The 15555-nt window shown below is 31.6% G+C and overlaps 3 protein-coding genes across 3 annotated transcripts; all 3 read right to left on the bottom strand.

The window, feature by feature from the left end:
* Nucleotides 1-302: 302 nt before the first annotated feature.
* Nucleotides 303-2426, bottom strand: LOC111911583 (gibberellin 3-beta-dioxygenase 1). The gene is made up of 2 exons (XM_023907337.3): nucleotides 1803-2426; nucleotides 303-1003 (listed from the first exon to the last, which is right to left on the bottom strand). The coding sequence occupies exons 1-2, from the start codon at nucleotides 2285-2287 to the stop codon at nucleotides 451-453; spliced, it is 1038 nt and encodes a 345-aa protein (XP_023763105.1). The 5' UTR covers nucleotides 2288-2426; the 3' UTR covers nucleotides 303-450.
* A 5877-nt stretch (nucleotides 2427-8303) lies between these two features.
* Nucleotides 8304-9488, bottom strand: LOC111911599 (mitotic-spindle organizing protein 1A). Its single transcript, XM_023907352.3, has 2 exons — nucleotides 9333-9488; nucleotides 8304-8649 (listed from the first exon to the last, which is right to left on the bottom strand). The coding sequence occupies exon 2, from the start codon at nucleotides 8639-8641 to the stop codon at nucleotides 8414-8416; it is 228 nt and encodes a 75-aa protein (XP_023763120.1). The 5' UTR covers nucleotides 8642-8649; nucleotides 9333-9488; the 3' UTR covers nucleotides 8304-8413.
* A 2257-nt stretch (nucleotides 9489-11745) lies between these two features.
* On the bottom strand, nucleotides 11746-14465 carry LOC111911598 (protein TIFY 8). Its single transcript, XM_023907351.3, has 6 exons — nucleotides 13893-14465; nucleotides 13492-13649; nucleotides 13014-13393; nucleotides 12813-12900; nucleotides 12278-12452; nucleotides 11746-12012 (listed from the first exon to the last, which is right to left on the bottom strand). Exons 1-6 carry the CDS (start codon nucleotides 14107-14109, stop codon nucleotides 11945-11947), a joined length of 1086 nt encoding a protein of 361 aa, XP_023763119.1. The 5' UTR covers nucleotides 14110-14465; the 3' UTR covers nucleotides 11746-11944.
* Nucleotides 14466-15555: the final 1090 nt, after the last annotated feature.

Genomic DNA, 15555 nt, shown 5'->3' with positions numbered 1-15555 from the left:
CTTTCATGATACTAATCCAAAACTGAAACCAATTATAAGATTTTGTTCAAACTTTCCATTTGAAAGAAATTTTAGCAAATATGTAAGAAGAGTGGTACATAAGTATAATATTAATCACAGCTAAACGAATAATATTACACCGAAAATGTTATTGTCTTTACACATGTTCAATTACTTTCAAAAGAAAAAAGAAAAACCTTTTAATAAAAAGATTAACAGTGAGTTAACTTAAATCTAAAGGTTGGATATTATATGACTGTTTCTACTATATATACAAAAGAGTGTTTTCTGTGGATGCTAAATAAATAAAATCAGATACGATCAATTATAGAAAAACATGCTGCAGAAGATAATATTCGGAAATATACCAACATTTATTTCCCTTGAAACATTCTTATTTCACTTTATTGGCCAATTACATGTAAAACTATGACAAATTAAACAAGAAACTTATATTCGAATCAAGGATAGAGCCTTATCGTTATGTGTGGCTTTCAATCTTATATACTCTTTCACAAGCAAAGATCTGAAACAAGGGTCTTGATAATTAGACAAAGGAGCTAATGTAGACTCAATCGGAGGTCCATAAAAGTAAGCAACCGATATTCTGTGCTTTGATTGATTCACCACGGCTCGATGATAAACAACTGGAAATTTTGCATTAGAAAATATATGCAAAAGGTCACCTACATTCACCACAAATGCACCTTCAATGGGACACACAGGACTCCACCCTAACCCTTCAACAAAGATCTCTAAACCTGTTATGCCATATTGGTTCAAAATGGTTAAGAGGAGGGAATCTGTGTGAGGTGCAAGACCAAGGGTGCGACTAGGGTTAGGGCACGATGGGTATGAATTAAGTTGAAGTGCACCATTAGAGCCATGAGTTGAAGTTGCCCAATTTATTTCTTCTTGTGTTACATCTAATGTTTGAAGGCTTAAAAGTAAGAGTTTGTGGGCAAGTAGTTTCATTTGGTTTTGGTAATCATCCATGGTGTCACTACAATATTCATCAAGTAACAAATTCATTAGTGATGTAAGCATTAATTAATGTGCAAAATACAAGGCAATAACAGATCATAAAATATTGAATATGATGCACAATTAATCGGTGTTGCATACGTTGATTGTTTTAATTTATAATATAATAAGTTAAGTAGCTAGCTAGATAGGTGTTATATTTTGTATTGATGTGAATCTATGATGAAATAGATAAATCGGTTCGATGTAAATGATCACATATATAGTCTATAACATATATTGTATGTGTGTGGCTTTCAATATTTGTTACAAATATATTATTATGCATAAAAAAGTTAATTTATAAAGATCGGAATAATATTAGTAGTTTGTTTTAATTAACTAATGACAAAACAAAGGGCCACTTGTCTTTGAAAATTGAGATCAATGATTTTATATATGACAATGAAGAAAACAAAGAGATGGTCATCTATTTAATTAAACTCTTTATAATGAAAATATTTATAGTTTTGATGTAACATTCAGCAAAATATATATATATATATATATATATATATATATATATATATATATATATATATATATATATATATATATATATATATATATATATATTATTTTAATAGAATAATAGTACAAAGTTTGGTACCATTTAAATGCATGTAATTAATATATAGATTAGTAGTTGCCGTTCCAAAAAAAATGTAATTCTAATTTTACACCCCTAAAAAATGCATATTTTATGAAGCATTACATCACATATACGTGCATGAATTTGCATGAAAAGTTGAAAACATTTGGTCAAAAGTCAAACTTACCAAAATCTTTGGTAATCATGTGGCCAAAGAACCTTAGCATCATCAACACAAGAACCCATGATGGTGAATCCTTCATGCCACATACACTTCGCGAAGAACGGCGATATCCTAGGCAAACCATAGCCCGTTGCTCCAGTTGGTGATCTCAACACTTTTCGCTTTTCATGAGTCGTGAGAGAAAAAAGCCTTCGTGCTTCAAACTCGACCTTTTTTACCAACTCCAAGGGTACTCCATGGTTAATGACTTGAAACATGCCCCAAGTTTTACATGCTTGACCAATGAGATCAATTGCACAAGGATCAGAGAGGTCGATAACTGGAATCAATGAATCACGAGGGTTGTTGGTTTGAATCTTTTGATGTGATTCATCGGATTGAGACCATAGATGGGATTCCGGGACCCCATCGATTGATTCAAAGTCAAGAGGGATGATATTGTGAGAGAAGGTGGTGCCAACCTCATAGGCTTTGGAGAGAGTGTTCATAATCGATCACAAGAGTTTTTGAATCACTTTTATGATCAATGGTAGATATAAGAAGTGAACATTCTTATATATATACAGGTGTATATTGGATCTCCATTCATTTATCATATTAATGTACTATACTATCACCAAGCAGACATAACGGTGATCACTTGGTATTAAAATTTCAAAATGGAATTGACCCAAATTTCAATGTCATAGGTTTCAACCTTGGGTGGGGTCTACTGTTTAAAAAATATATACGAATCTATATTTATCTTTCTTATCCGGCAAACAATTACTTTTTAGAAAGTTTTACTATATATACAAAAACTCTTGGTTGTACCAGTTTCCAAATTAAGTTTGTCTTTTTATTCATAAGAATCTTTACAAAACGTGTGACACATTGATTTTGATGCATAAACTTCCCTTTCCCTTATTTATTTTTGAACATCTTCCTTTTTCTTACTAATCAGTTTTTATTATTTAAATCGATTCATAGTTAAAAGCTCTTAGATTATGTGTTAAGATCAGAGCCGCACTTATTTAGTTATGATAGAGCCTTAATTGAGTGTCTTCAATATTAATTTCCGATCACTATACTACCATTGGAGTCAAAAATGATCAGATTGATGACGAGTTTTACTATGTTTTTTATGATGAAGTTTATTTAATATACGATTTTATACTAAATAAATATTGCATTGGTCATTTACAAGATACTTTGAAGGGACTATTAAATTATAATAATATCATCTAACTACAAAATATTTTTTACTAATATAAATGAGTAAAAAATTTAGAAATATAATATCTTAATTAAAAAAATATGATATTGCAATACAAAGTAATGAAAAAAGAATATTAAAACACATAAATAAATATAAGTGTGTTATATATTAATTAAAAGTAATAAATAAAATACTACCTTAACAAATAATATGAAAAAGACATTTTTGTTGGCAGCGTTATAATTGTTTTTTTTCTGTCACCTAAAATACTTTAAAACCATGATAGTCATATTATAAACAAAAATAAACATAAATTAAGCTTAATAATGCATGTGGATTTGTAGTTGGCAAATTTTGGATCGAGTGATGTCTTTATGTAGATTTGGATGGTTTTGAAGCCACTTGTAAACTATGTAGAAGATAACAAAACTAAGAACAAAATATGACAAACTAAAATTGAATTAGGGGGATTTTATTATGCTACAATTTTGGGGGGTTTTCTTTGGACATTAACAAAATAGTAAAAGATTCGTCAACAGATGCAAAATAGAATATTTATTTGTGATTGGAATTTTTTAAAAAAATATTATTTGTTTGTATTCAATCTAGAAGTACAAAATCTCGTTTAAAAAGAATGACTGTATACTAATCACTATAATCTACACTTGGTTGATTATGAATATCAAAAACAATTTTATTATTATGTTATCCGTTGATTTGAATATGTGTTGTGACTTTTTTTTTCAGACGGACACAGTCATCAATGATATATTAAAAATAAAGCTATTCAATAAAATACCATATCGGTAGGTTGGTGCTTTTACCACATAACCACGTTTTCAACTGAAAATTTCAAAAAAAAAAAAAAACCTCTTATATTGAATTCATGAAAAATCTTAAACTAAATCTTATTTATAGAAAAACACAAAATAGTTAAACTTTGAAAAAATTATTTTGGTCGGTTTTGTAGATTTAGTTGTTATCCTGATTTTTTTAATTAATATATTGGAACTTTTCTGAAAATTACCTTATGACCAAAATACCGAGACTTTTATGAAGTTCGTCTTTGAATATTCACTTTTCACTCTTAATGGATATGTTTTAGCCAATGGTTGTTAGCAAGTAAGGTATGAAGGTTAGGTGATACTTGTATTAAAAGAACATAAAAGGAACATCAAAATGAAAGAAACATCCTTGCATCTCACCGCGACAATAACAACAATGCATATAAAGCAAGAAGGAAGTACTTAGTTTATTTTTTCATTACTAGAAATTAGCAACAACCGTAATTTCTTTTATTTATTAAAAAAATGTTTTAAGTTTATAAATATTTTGTTAATAATAATATATATTAATTCAAGGGTAATTTTCAGAAAAATCTCAATATTTTCATTATTAGTTATAAAATAAGGTGATCTTCAGAAAAAAAATATATATATATGTTGATCAATTTAACAAAAAAAAAAGTAAGAGATACTACGTAAGTCTGCGAAACCGGCTAAAAAAAAAAGTTTTTCCAAAGTTTTAGCCGGTATTTTAAATAAGCCTACATTACCACATCTGTAACATCCCAAAAATCAAGGTAAAATTTTCATTTTTAAAACCCAACCAAAAACCATAATTGTTTACAAAACATTATTCTCAAAAGCAATAATCACAAATCAGAGTATCTCCAGAATTCAATAACATGAAACCAAAATGATGTGTATGATCACGCCTTTGCTTTCCTACGATTATCTTAAGTACCTGAACCATAAAACTTAAACTGTAAGTCAACGCTTAGTGATTTCTCCCAAAGTACCACACACAACCAATACAAATAACAGCATGTATATATGAGCCTTCAGCATAACTGGACCGTCTCGTAGGGCCTACAGTCTATCTGGACCGCTCTCTGGGCCTTCGGCTTGACTGGACCGCCTCACAGGCCTTCAGTCTATCCAGACCGCCGCGGGTATCTTGGCATTCAGCACAAAGCAGGACCATCTCAACCTAAAAAACCATAACATGTCGACATATATACAATAACAATCAATAACCAGCAACACAGGTAATCATACAGATCTACCAATCTGACACATATTTAGTGAATACATGTAATCATACACATATACCGGTCGAACACATACTCATCATAACATCAATCTAATATATCAGGATACAAAATCCAGTGGGTCAGCCTTGGTGCTTTCGACCCATAAGTACAGTAAGAAAAACTCACCTCATAGTTTGACGAAATAACTGAACAACACGCTGCTCTGAATACAGACTCTACTGATCACCTTTACAACAAATAGTAATCAAATCTCAATCTACAACTCAAAATACCTAAAATACCCCTAAGTCAAAATCCTAGTCAAGGTCAAAGGTTAAAAAGTCAACCGAGTTAACTTAGGCTGAGTACCCCCAACATACTCAGCTATTACGCCCAGTGTAATACATTTCACTCGACCAAAAAAGCGGGGTCTCGACCAGGTACGTGCAGCTTACTATAAGGTACGCTCAGTATACGCACTTGCCAACTTGTCCTTCTAATAAATGCTTAATCTATTAAGTCATTTCGTCCAAAGCCCAGATCTAATCCCAAATAGTGTTCTAAATCATAAAGTTTTCAACTTTATGATCTTGCATGGCTATCAAGTGTCTAAATCTTAAAACCCTAACTTCTTAACCCATTAAGACATCATAACCTTTGCATGGTACGAAAAGAAGGGCCAAGATCCCTTTTTTATCACTCTAGACACTCTAAAACATCCAAAAGGACAACTCATTTGGTCTAAAGTAGCTTCTACCCAAATCGACCAAGATTATGGGGCTAATAAGCACAAAACTCCACATCTAACAAGATCTAAAGAAATAACCAACAAGTTTAGAGCTTTATGCCTTCTGGAGGTTTCTCAAGTAGTGTAGAACTCAGATCTATCTACCAAGCTTGGAGTTTCTTCCTTGCTTTCCAATGGCGTCCTTCCTTTAAGAGTGGACAACAACACCAAAAATGAGCTCAAAACACCACCAATGGGGATCAGGATTTGCAAGGGACAATGTAGGCAATGGAGGCTGATGAGGGGAAGATGTATTGGGAGTTAATGATGCTTTCCAAAGGCTTCCTTCCTGTTCAGCGTACTAGACAAAATGTGTGTTCCTCATAATTCAAACATGGTACCTATTGCAACAAAATCTCATATTAAGGGTCAAAATTATAAATTACCTTGATAATGGATGTTACAACATCACCACATTTTCAACTGAAATTTTCCCAAAAAAAAAAAAGTCTCTTATATTTAATCAAATTTATGAAAAATCTTAAACTAAATTTTATTTATAGAAAAACACAGAATATTGATTAAACTTTGAAAAAATTATTTTGGTCGATTTTGCAGATTTAGACTTATTTTATGTTTTTCTATAATAAAATTTCATTTGAGATTTTTGCATAAAATGGACTAAAATATTAGGATTTTACTGAAGAGTTCTCTATACAAAATGACTATATGGCCTAGGAGTTCCACCTGGTGACTCGTGAGAAGAAGACGAATGGACCCAAATTTATAAAATCATTTTCCATTGTTATGTTATAGTGTTCTACCATCGATGGAAACGTCTCTATCTCTACAACATTTGCAAAACCTTTTTTATGAGATTCAAGTGAATGGAAGTGTTACAATTTGTAGTCTCGATTAACATTAAATGCAGCTTTGAGACACATATCACGCGATCCTTAAAATGCCTCGCGAAACGTCTTACTATCCATTGTGTTTTCTTTTAAATAAGCCTATATTAGCAACATCATAACTAAAAATGGATTAGGGTTTGAAATTAAGGAATTAACGTTACACGATTCAAGAAATTATCCATGAGTTTTTTAAGTCTTTGCGAAGTATCATGTTCAAGTATTGCCTACCATACTACAATTGATGAGTAATATGTATATAATAGACACATATTCACAATTTTGTATGTGAAAATGGAGTGTGGCTTAGAAAACATTAATGAATCAATAGCATATTAGCATGTGTTTAAAAAATTTCGCAAGGGAACTCTTTTTACATATTTTTTGAGCCATATTGTTTTAACTTTAGTACATATTTTCTAGCCACATCATTTTTCCTACCCACATTGTATACTTTACGTATTTTCAAACATGTGTAACACATTTCTCCATGTAGGCTTCTGTTAGATCTTCAATATGCTCAAGTATTATTTTATCTAATTCATCTTCATCCAAAATCTATTCTTTATAGCTATGAAATAGACATCTCTTAACTCTTGTTTTTTCCTGTTTAGTTCAGCCGATATGTTCATATAATAACCCTTAGTTGCAATATTTTTTTATCTTGGCTACATCTTTTGAAACAAATAGATGAGGTGTATCGTTCATATCAAATCGGTTTGTTTTTTGGAATTGATGTCGAAGTAGAATATCACATGCACCAGTTTTATGATGCTTTTTAGATTTAAAATTTTCACATTAGGAGGATTTTGTCAAGTTGATCATAACCATGACTCCATATGAAGATAGGCTCCGCTCTAAATCAAATCATTCTTGTTTTCATTTGTTATCCTATTTTTATTTTCATATCGATCCTTGGCTTGAAGGGAATAATGTCTAAAAACCTTGGATACTTTTTCTTAACTTTTATTTTTAAACCCAAATAAAAGTTAGTTTTAAATTCTTATAACCAAGTAATCATTGTTGGAACTAATTACATCTTATTCTACTGGTTTTAAGATCTAAAGAGTCATTGTGGTAATGTAGTCGATTCCAAGACTCGTTTCAAATATTCTAGGAACCATTTGGATCACATTTTTTTAATAACAGGGACTTTGCACTAAATATTGACTTTGATAAAATAGGTAATGTAGTATTGTGTTAAACATTTGTCTTACGTCTCTTTTGAAAACCTTTGCACTACATAATTTTTCCAACTCCTAACCGATATAGGATGTGAACCAAAAGTAATCCATCTTTTACAACTCATCTCTATAAATTAAAGGGAAGCATTTATCCAAATTTTTTTTATGGTTTTTACATCCAATTCCATCATTTTAAGATAGCAAACATGAACCCTAATATTGTCGTTTCACTAACCATTTTAACTGATGTGAAGGTTTTTTACTTGAAACTTAAATTGATCAAGTTTAAAGTGAACCATTCAAGATTACTCATCATTGCAAGTGTTTGACCTATGTATGAAAAGATCCATTTTTCCTCAATGTTAAAACAGGAAAGAGAGAGCCAAAATGACAAAATTACCCTTGTGTGTTAAACATGTGCATACTCTTAAAGGACCATATCCAAAACAAAATGGAAAAGCTCTTCATAACATACAAATTGCATATATTTTCATGGGGTAAAAGTCATTTTAAAATGGAAAGATGAAGCAGAAAAAGTTGAAAGAAAAGAAGAATTATGTGATCAAGGAAGCGGTGGAGATGGTGGTGTTGTGGTGGTGGTGGTGGTTAATGGTGGGTCCCGCCGGAACTCCTTGACAACAGCAGCAAGTGCTTCAGGGTTTAAACCGAGGTCACAAAGGGCAATCAATACAGAAAGTGTGTGGCGATCTAATCCTGTGTCAACAATATTTGACATCTGAAAAACTAACTCCAGGGATTCCCGGGCAGTTCGGGCAGCTTCTGGATCCATGGATCAACCTGGAAAAAAGATCAGAACAATTAGATGTGCTGATATCTATTAAGTTCAACTAATAGTATTATAGCAATTATAACCAATAAACAAGCAAACAAACCATGATACTAGCTAAATAAGTTAATCATTTGTAGTTTTGAAGACGAGTTTATAGCAATTATAATTGGATAATGGTACAGACTTTAAACATAAAATGATAAAAGTGGAAGATGAAATCTTAATTCAAGTTCATACTCCAAAAAAGAGGAACTTGGGAAGTATAATGATCAAAAACAAACAGGAAGTATAAATGTATAATAGACATTTTGATCAAATTGAGACTTCACAGTTCACGATTATCATCAAAAACAAATTTCCAACAGGTCAGATACAGTATAGATATATGCGAATCGGACCAGAAAGAAAGCAAAAATAAAAAGGAAAAAACTTTATAGCACATCAATTTTGAAATTCAAATCTCTTCCGAATGAAACGCAAATTCAAATTATAGGATTTAAGGGAGACGGAGTAATGATGTAATGTAGATTAAAAATGATGTGAGGGCCAATTTTGATCAGTTGTTCAGATGATTCCCGAATGATACAAGAATTTGGCGAACAATTATAGACAAATGCAACCATAAGAAACGCGGGATTTGGAAAAATTATCGTCATAAGCAGGTGGCATAACGATTGATGGAATAGATTACCTGATCGGAGCTTCAATTTGGAGCGCGGGAGTGAAGTGAGTGATCGATGGAGAATTAGGGCTTCAAACGTTTGAGATGTTTTTCTGATATAATGTTAGAGAGGAGGTGGTAGTTTTTTTATTTTTTATTTTTTTGTGCTTTATAAAATTAACTATCTTTATATAAATGGGTTAATAAAGAGGGTAATAAGGTTTTAATTTTGTCCATATAAGGGAGTGTTTGGATAGGAAAAAACGAAGTGTTTATTGCTTATTCTAACTTTGAGTGTTTGGATAAAATCCAGTTTATTAAGCTAAATAAGCTAATTTTAATAAGCATCTCTCCTCATGTTTATTGCTTATTCCCACCACAAATAAGCTAATAAGCTAATCCAAACACCCCCTAAGTCCTTAAGGTTTTTTTGTACATATTACACCAATATGGTTGTATATAACCGTTTAAAAAGGGTAATAAGGTTTTAATTTTGTCCACATTAGATAATATTTTTATTATTTCATCTAACTCTTTTATAATTTATATTAGTATCTAGTTAAATTAGTATCTAGTTAAATGGGTTCATAATTTCATCTTCTTATTTTAGTCATCCATTCTTCACAACCACGGTTTCAATTGAAAGGTTACATAATAATTTTTTTTTGTCATTTTTACAAAAAGAAAAAACTAATAATAATCATAGTCTTAATGATTAAGGCTATGTTTGGCACGTCAAAGCTAGCTGATAAACAAGTTTATTTTCGATCTTTTTTAAGTTATCATGTTTGGCAAGTCAAAAAATAGCTTATAAGCTAGTGTTTTAAAAAGCTACTTAGACTAGTTTTTTAAAAGTTTTTTTAGTTTCCAAATATACTCCTTAATTAATTAAGAAAACATATTTTTTAAATGCCCTTTTATGTTATTATATAAATTTCAGATAGCTTATAAGTCAGTGACAGAGCCATGGTCAAAGTAAGAAAGTATCCCCGAAAAATAATGGCGTATTTGGGATACCCCATTAGCGGAGCTATTACTTATCGTGGATACCTCATTACTTTTCGGGGATATTCTTTTACTTTGACCATGGCTTTGTCACTGACTTATAAGCTATCTGAAATTTATATAATGCAATAAATGGCATTTAAAAAATATGTTTTCTTAATTAATTAAGGGGTATATTTGGAAATTAAAAAAAAAAACTTTTAAAAAACTAGTCTAAGTAGTTTTTTAAACGCTAGCTTATACGCTATTTTTTTAGCTTGCCAAACATGATAACTTAAAAAATATCGAAAAATAAACTAGTTTATCAGCTAGTTTTGACGCGAAAAACATAGCATTAATCATTAAACTTTGATTATTATTATTTTTTTTTTGTAAAAATGATAAAATATTTGTTATGAAACATTTCAATTGAAACCGTGGTGGTGGTGAATATGCAACTAAAATGAGAAGATGAAATGATTAACCCGTTTAAGTATATACTAATATAAATTGTAAAAGAGTTAGATGAAATGATAAAAATATTAAAAATAAGGACCTAATACAGACAAAATTAAAACCTTATTACCTATCTTTAAACGGTTATAAAAATCATGTTGGTGTAATATATACAAAAAAAAACCTTAGGGATCTAATGTGGACAAAATTAAAATCTTATTATCTTTTTTAAACAGTTATATACAACTATATTGGTGTAATATGTACAAAAGAAAAACCTTAAGGATTTAATGTGGACAAAGTTAAAACTTTATTACCCTTATAGGTCATTAACCCTATATAAATTGAAAACATATCTTAAATAGTTGATAGTAAATTTCAAAGTTTCTTTTATTATCGTTTGCTTCATAATTCATTTTCTAATGACAACCTTATCCATTTGTGTTGTTTACAATTACAATCACTATTGAAAATTAAAATTTTACCATTGTGAAAAAACCCCAATTTTAAATTTTCCTCAAGTTTTCTAAAATTTATAATAAAATTATATAAATAGACATTTACTCACATATAATATACTGATTAGTGAATGTAACTTAACAACAAATCAATTAAGTAATATAAAAATATTATAAGTATATAACAAATATAGATTAAATTTAGTAAATATATAATCAAATGTAGATAGCCTAGGCCCCTTTATCACTAGCATATGCATTTTGTGTCATGTTTGCTTAGTCACTTGCATGTGTTTTGTTTTCTTAGCTTAATAGCTTAAATGTGATGTCTAGAGTATAAATAGGAAGAGATAGCTCACAAGAAACTCAAGCCTAATTTGAAAAATAGGTGTCTACTTTTTTTTTTTTTTTTGGCATATGTTCTTTTACTTGCATCTACTTATTCGTCCATTTGTATGCCCTCCTTTACATGTTTGTGTTTCCTATATTTGAGGTCATTTATGTGAAGCAATTGCTCTACCACTCTCATTTACCAAATCACAAAATACCAAAGAAATCTTGTTTAGGTTGTGCATCATATATGATATACCAACTCCAAAGAGTTTCTAGCAATTTAACCACATGCTGCACAAGTTAAAACTTGTTTTTTAATCCAAATGAAACAAATAGATTAAACTAAACAACTTCCTACATAATACAATTTAAAAAAGGTAGGAATTCATGACACAAAAATATATATATGCCTCATGGTTTCTCTTCGGTAGCTTGTGATAGTCGTCTTGCATCTGTCATTAAAACACCACTATGTCCTCCTGCAATTATCTGACTCAATCAGCAACTATCAAACAACTTAAGTATTCCCTATATGTAAAGATAAATTGTTTATTTTCACTTCTAAGGTCAAGTAAACTAAGTTTTTAATTCAATATTTGACTTGGATTTTGCTCCAAATTTTTATATGAATATCGTTGATAGTGAAAACATGAAATAGTTAAGGAAATATCGAAAAAAGGTTTAACAACACAAGTCAATTTCAAGATAAAAAAACTACGACATTTGACCTTATGAAAGACTTACCATGAATCGATGGAATTCGATCACTTAAACCAGTCCCATGAGTTGAATTCAATCTCTCACGTGACAAAGTATTGTTATCACCAATACCGATAAATGGTTTAATGGATGGATTTTGTGAGTAATTTGTTGACCATGATCCACCACTAGATCCAGCCATAGCCATTATCGCATCCGCCTGCAACAAACCGAAAAATAATAAAATAATAAAAAAATTATCACGCCTACAAAGAAACCAAACCATTGGACTCAAAAGGAGTCCGTTTGGTACGATGGAATGGAATCATAAAGGAATGGAATGGAATGAGCAAGGAAATTTTCATTCCATTTCATAATGATGTTCAACTTCATTAAAATAATACAAAAAAAAGTTAATGTCATCAAAAACTAAAAAAGGGGTTTTATTGCAATTTTTCATTCCATTCCACAGAGTAAAACAAACAGGTTTTTGTTTTTTTTTTTCCATTCCTATGGAATGAACCATTACATTCCATTCTTTCCCTGATTCCATCATACCAAACACTACCTTAGAGCTCACCTTGTTTGGATGAACATCATCAAAAACATGAGCTTGACCACCATAAAATATAGTCATCTGCCGACTTACAGACGTTGAACCTAATCGACTGCAAAACAAGAACTAAAACTCATATCCCATCACAATATTTAATTAAAAACTATTTAAAAATAAAAATAAAAATAAAAAAAAAAACCGAGTCTTTAATCATATAATATTTACCGAAGAGGAGCAGAAGAGCCTGGCTCAGGAACACTGATTCCAGACTTGTGTTTTGGTTCACCAACACCACTGACATTACCAGAATTCAAGATTCCAGACCCTTTGATTCCAGTTCTTGATCCTTCATCAGCAGCTGATTGGGAAATGACAGATGTGCCCATGGTGGGATCTTTGAATCGGTTTGAAAGTGTTTGTTGATATGGGTAAGGTAGAGGTTGACCAGTACGTGAAGGGTACTGCAGTACTGGTCCCACGTTGACCGGAATTGCTCTTTCCCATTTGGAATTGGAAGGATTGGAATCAGGCTTTCCATTTGCAACTGTGGCTTGTTGCAATATTGGTCTCATTGGTTGTTGCTCTTGCCCTACATTTCTCAGCATCTAAACCATAAAATTGGTCTTCCATTAGAATATATTTCAAACAAAATTGTATATAATAATCATGATACTGAAAAAAAAAAAAAAAAAAAAAAAAAAACCTTCATTAAATGTGAGCTGTCTCTTGATGAACTCAAGAATACAGAATCTGAGTTACTGCGTTTATTCCCAGCATATCTATTCCCAATATCTGAGCCTGAAAAATCACTTTTTTGTCCATAGAATGGAACCCCTTCAAGATGAGATCCAACCTGTCTGTCTACCATGGTTAAAATGAGAAAATTATCAAATTATGTACTTATGAGACAATTTGTCACACACCATGATCACCATTAAAGCATCATATATATGAATTCTAACAGTTGGAAGATGATGAAATTGAAACAGCTAACAAGGATTTGATTCAAGTCCCTTTATTGTAAAACTAAGAAAAGCTGAAAATGAAATACGACAATAGCAGGAATTTTATCAAACGGTTGGTGGGCACTGCGGTGTTACATACCAGAACCCAGATCAGAAGTAGTGGAAATGGGGCCACCAGCACGGGATGCGGAAGCAGAAGGGGAACCGGCAGCGGAAGCATCGCCGGCGGCGGCACAGTTGGGCACCGGAGGGCAATCGCGGCCGAGAAAGTCATGAAAAATTGTGGGTTTTACATCGTTATTTACATTGCTGTTGTGGTTTTGAGCCATAGTGTTTGACAACAGCACAGCAGCCATAATCTCATCTAAACCCTCTTCTCATCTTCATCACCATCGAGACCCAAAAAAGAAAAGGGAAGGAGTATGAGAGCACGATTGTCAGAAAAGGTGAAAGAGAATCACCTGAAATGATTTTAAAGAGAGCATTAAAGAGCAAAAGGTAGTTGCTTTTCTTTATATGTTGTGCAAATTCTTGCTCTATTGCAGTGGTTCAGTTGCGTCTGCTCCCCTCTGCTAATTCGAGAGGAGAGAGAGATGGCATGGATCTACTTGTTCAGTTTTACTTTGATTAAATTATTACTGGAATGGGGTTTTGATTGGCGAATTGTGGAATTTTGTTCTTGCAAATGGCTGTAGCGATTTGTGGGGTTTTGTGATATTTAGTTTTTAAAAGAAAAGAGTTATGGCAAGAATAACGTTGTACTCTTTTGTTTATTTTATAAATAAAAGCTTCTTATCAAATTTTTGGAGTGTTTATAATTTTATAATAATAGTTTTTGAGAAAACTATAAATGGTCCCTTTGTTTTGTGTTTTTTTTTAGATTCGGTCCAAGTTTCAATTTGAACTAGTGGTACTTTTGTGTTTGTGGATTTGGTTTGCCAAACTTAATTTTTGGACAAAACTGCAAATTTGGTATCTGTGGTATTCAAAAAACTCTGGATAAAATCCAAAAGGTTTTCAATTTAAATGGAAGGTTCAAAATCAAAGTTTTTTTTTTAAGTTTTTTGTCATAAAAAACTTAAAAAGACGGTTATGTCATTTTGATTTCTTTTTTCCTTTTTTTTCAATAAGTATTTTAATCCTATTTTGATTTAAGGATTTTTCCACCCCCACCCTACTCTCTCTCTCTCTCTCTCTCTCTCTCTCTCTCTCTCTCTCTCATTTCATTGGTTACTCCATCGATTTATGATGAACATACATAGACACGAAAATCTCTCACGCAAAAGAAAACCCATAAAATCCAATCTACAACGATTTACGTATGTGTGTATGTGTAGATTTCCTTCTAGAAATTGTTTTCTATATGTTCATCTCTAAAGTTCATCGGATCCCCCATAAGATCCTAATCAAAAAGCTTTGTCTGCCTTTTTCTGAAACTAAAATCGAAGTCAACACCCACCTCCCATCCCTCATATCTACTTCTCCTCTTACTCTGAACTGAGGGAGACTGGATCGATGTTGTCATTGAAGCACTTCAAGTAGGAGTTTTCAAACGATTTTGTTGTTGTTGCAGGTTGGTTCTTGAGAAATCGAGTTTTCTGATGATTCTAATTTCGTGGATATGCTGAAAACGGATAGAGTTTCAAATTTAGGGACGGTGGTTGTTGGTGATTAGGACAAAGCATTGGGGAGACAAGCTAATTTGTGGGTTCCATTTAATAAGGTCAAGAATGGGGAGATTACAGAAGAGTATTTCGTACTCAGAACCTGTAACATCCCGAGTTCAGGAGTGCAAGTTCAGG

Source organism: Lactuca sativa, chromosome 1, assembly GCF_002870075.4.
Source record: "Lactuca sativa cultivar Salinas chromosome 1, Lsat_Salinas_v11, whole genome shotgun sequence".
In the NCBI taxonomy this organism is placed as follows: Eukaryota; Viridiplantae; Streptophyta; class Magnoliopsida; order Asterales; family Asteraceae; genus Lactuca; species Lactuca sativa.
This window is presented reverse-complemented; position numbering and strand designations above follow the sequence as displayed.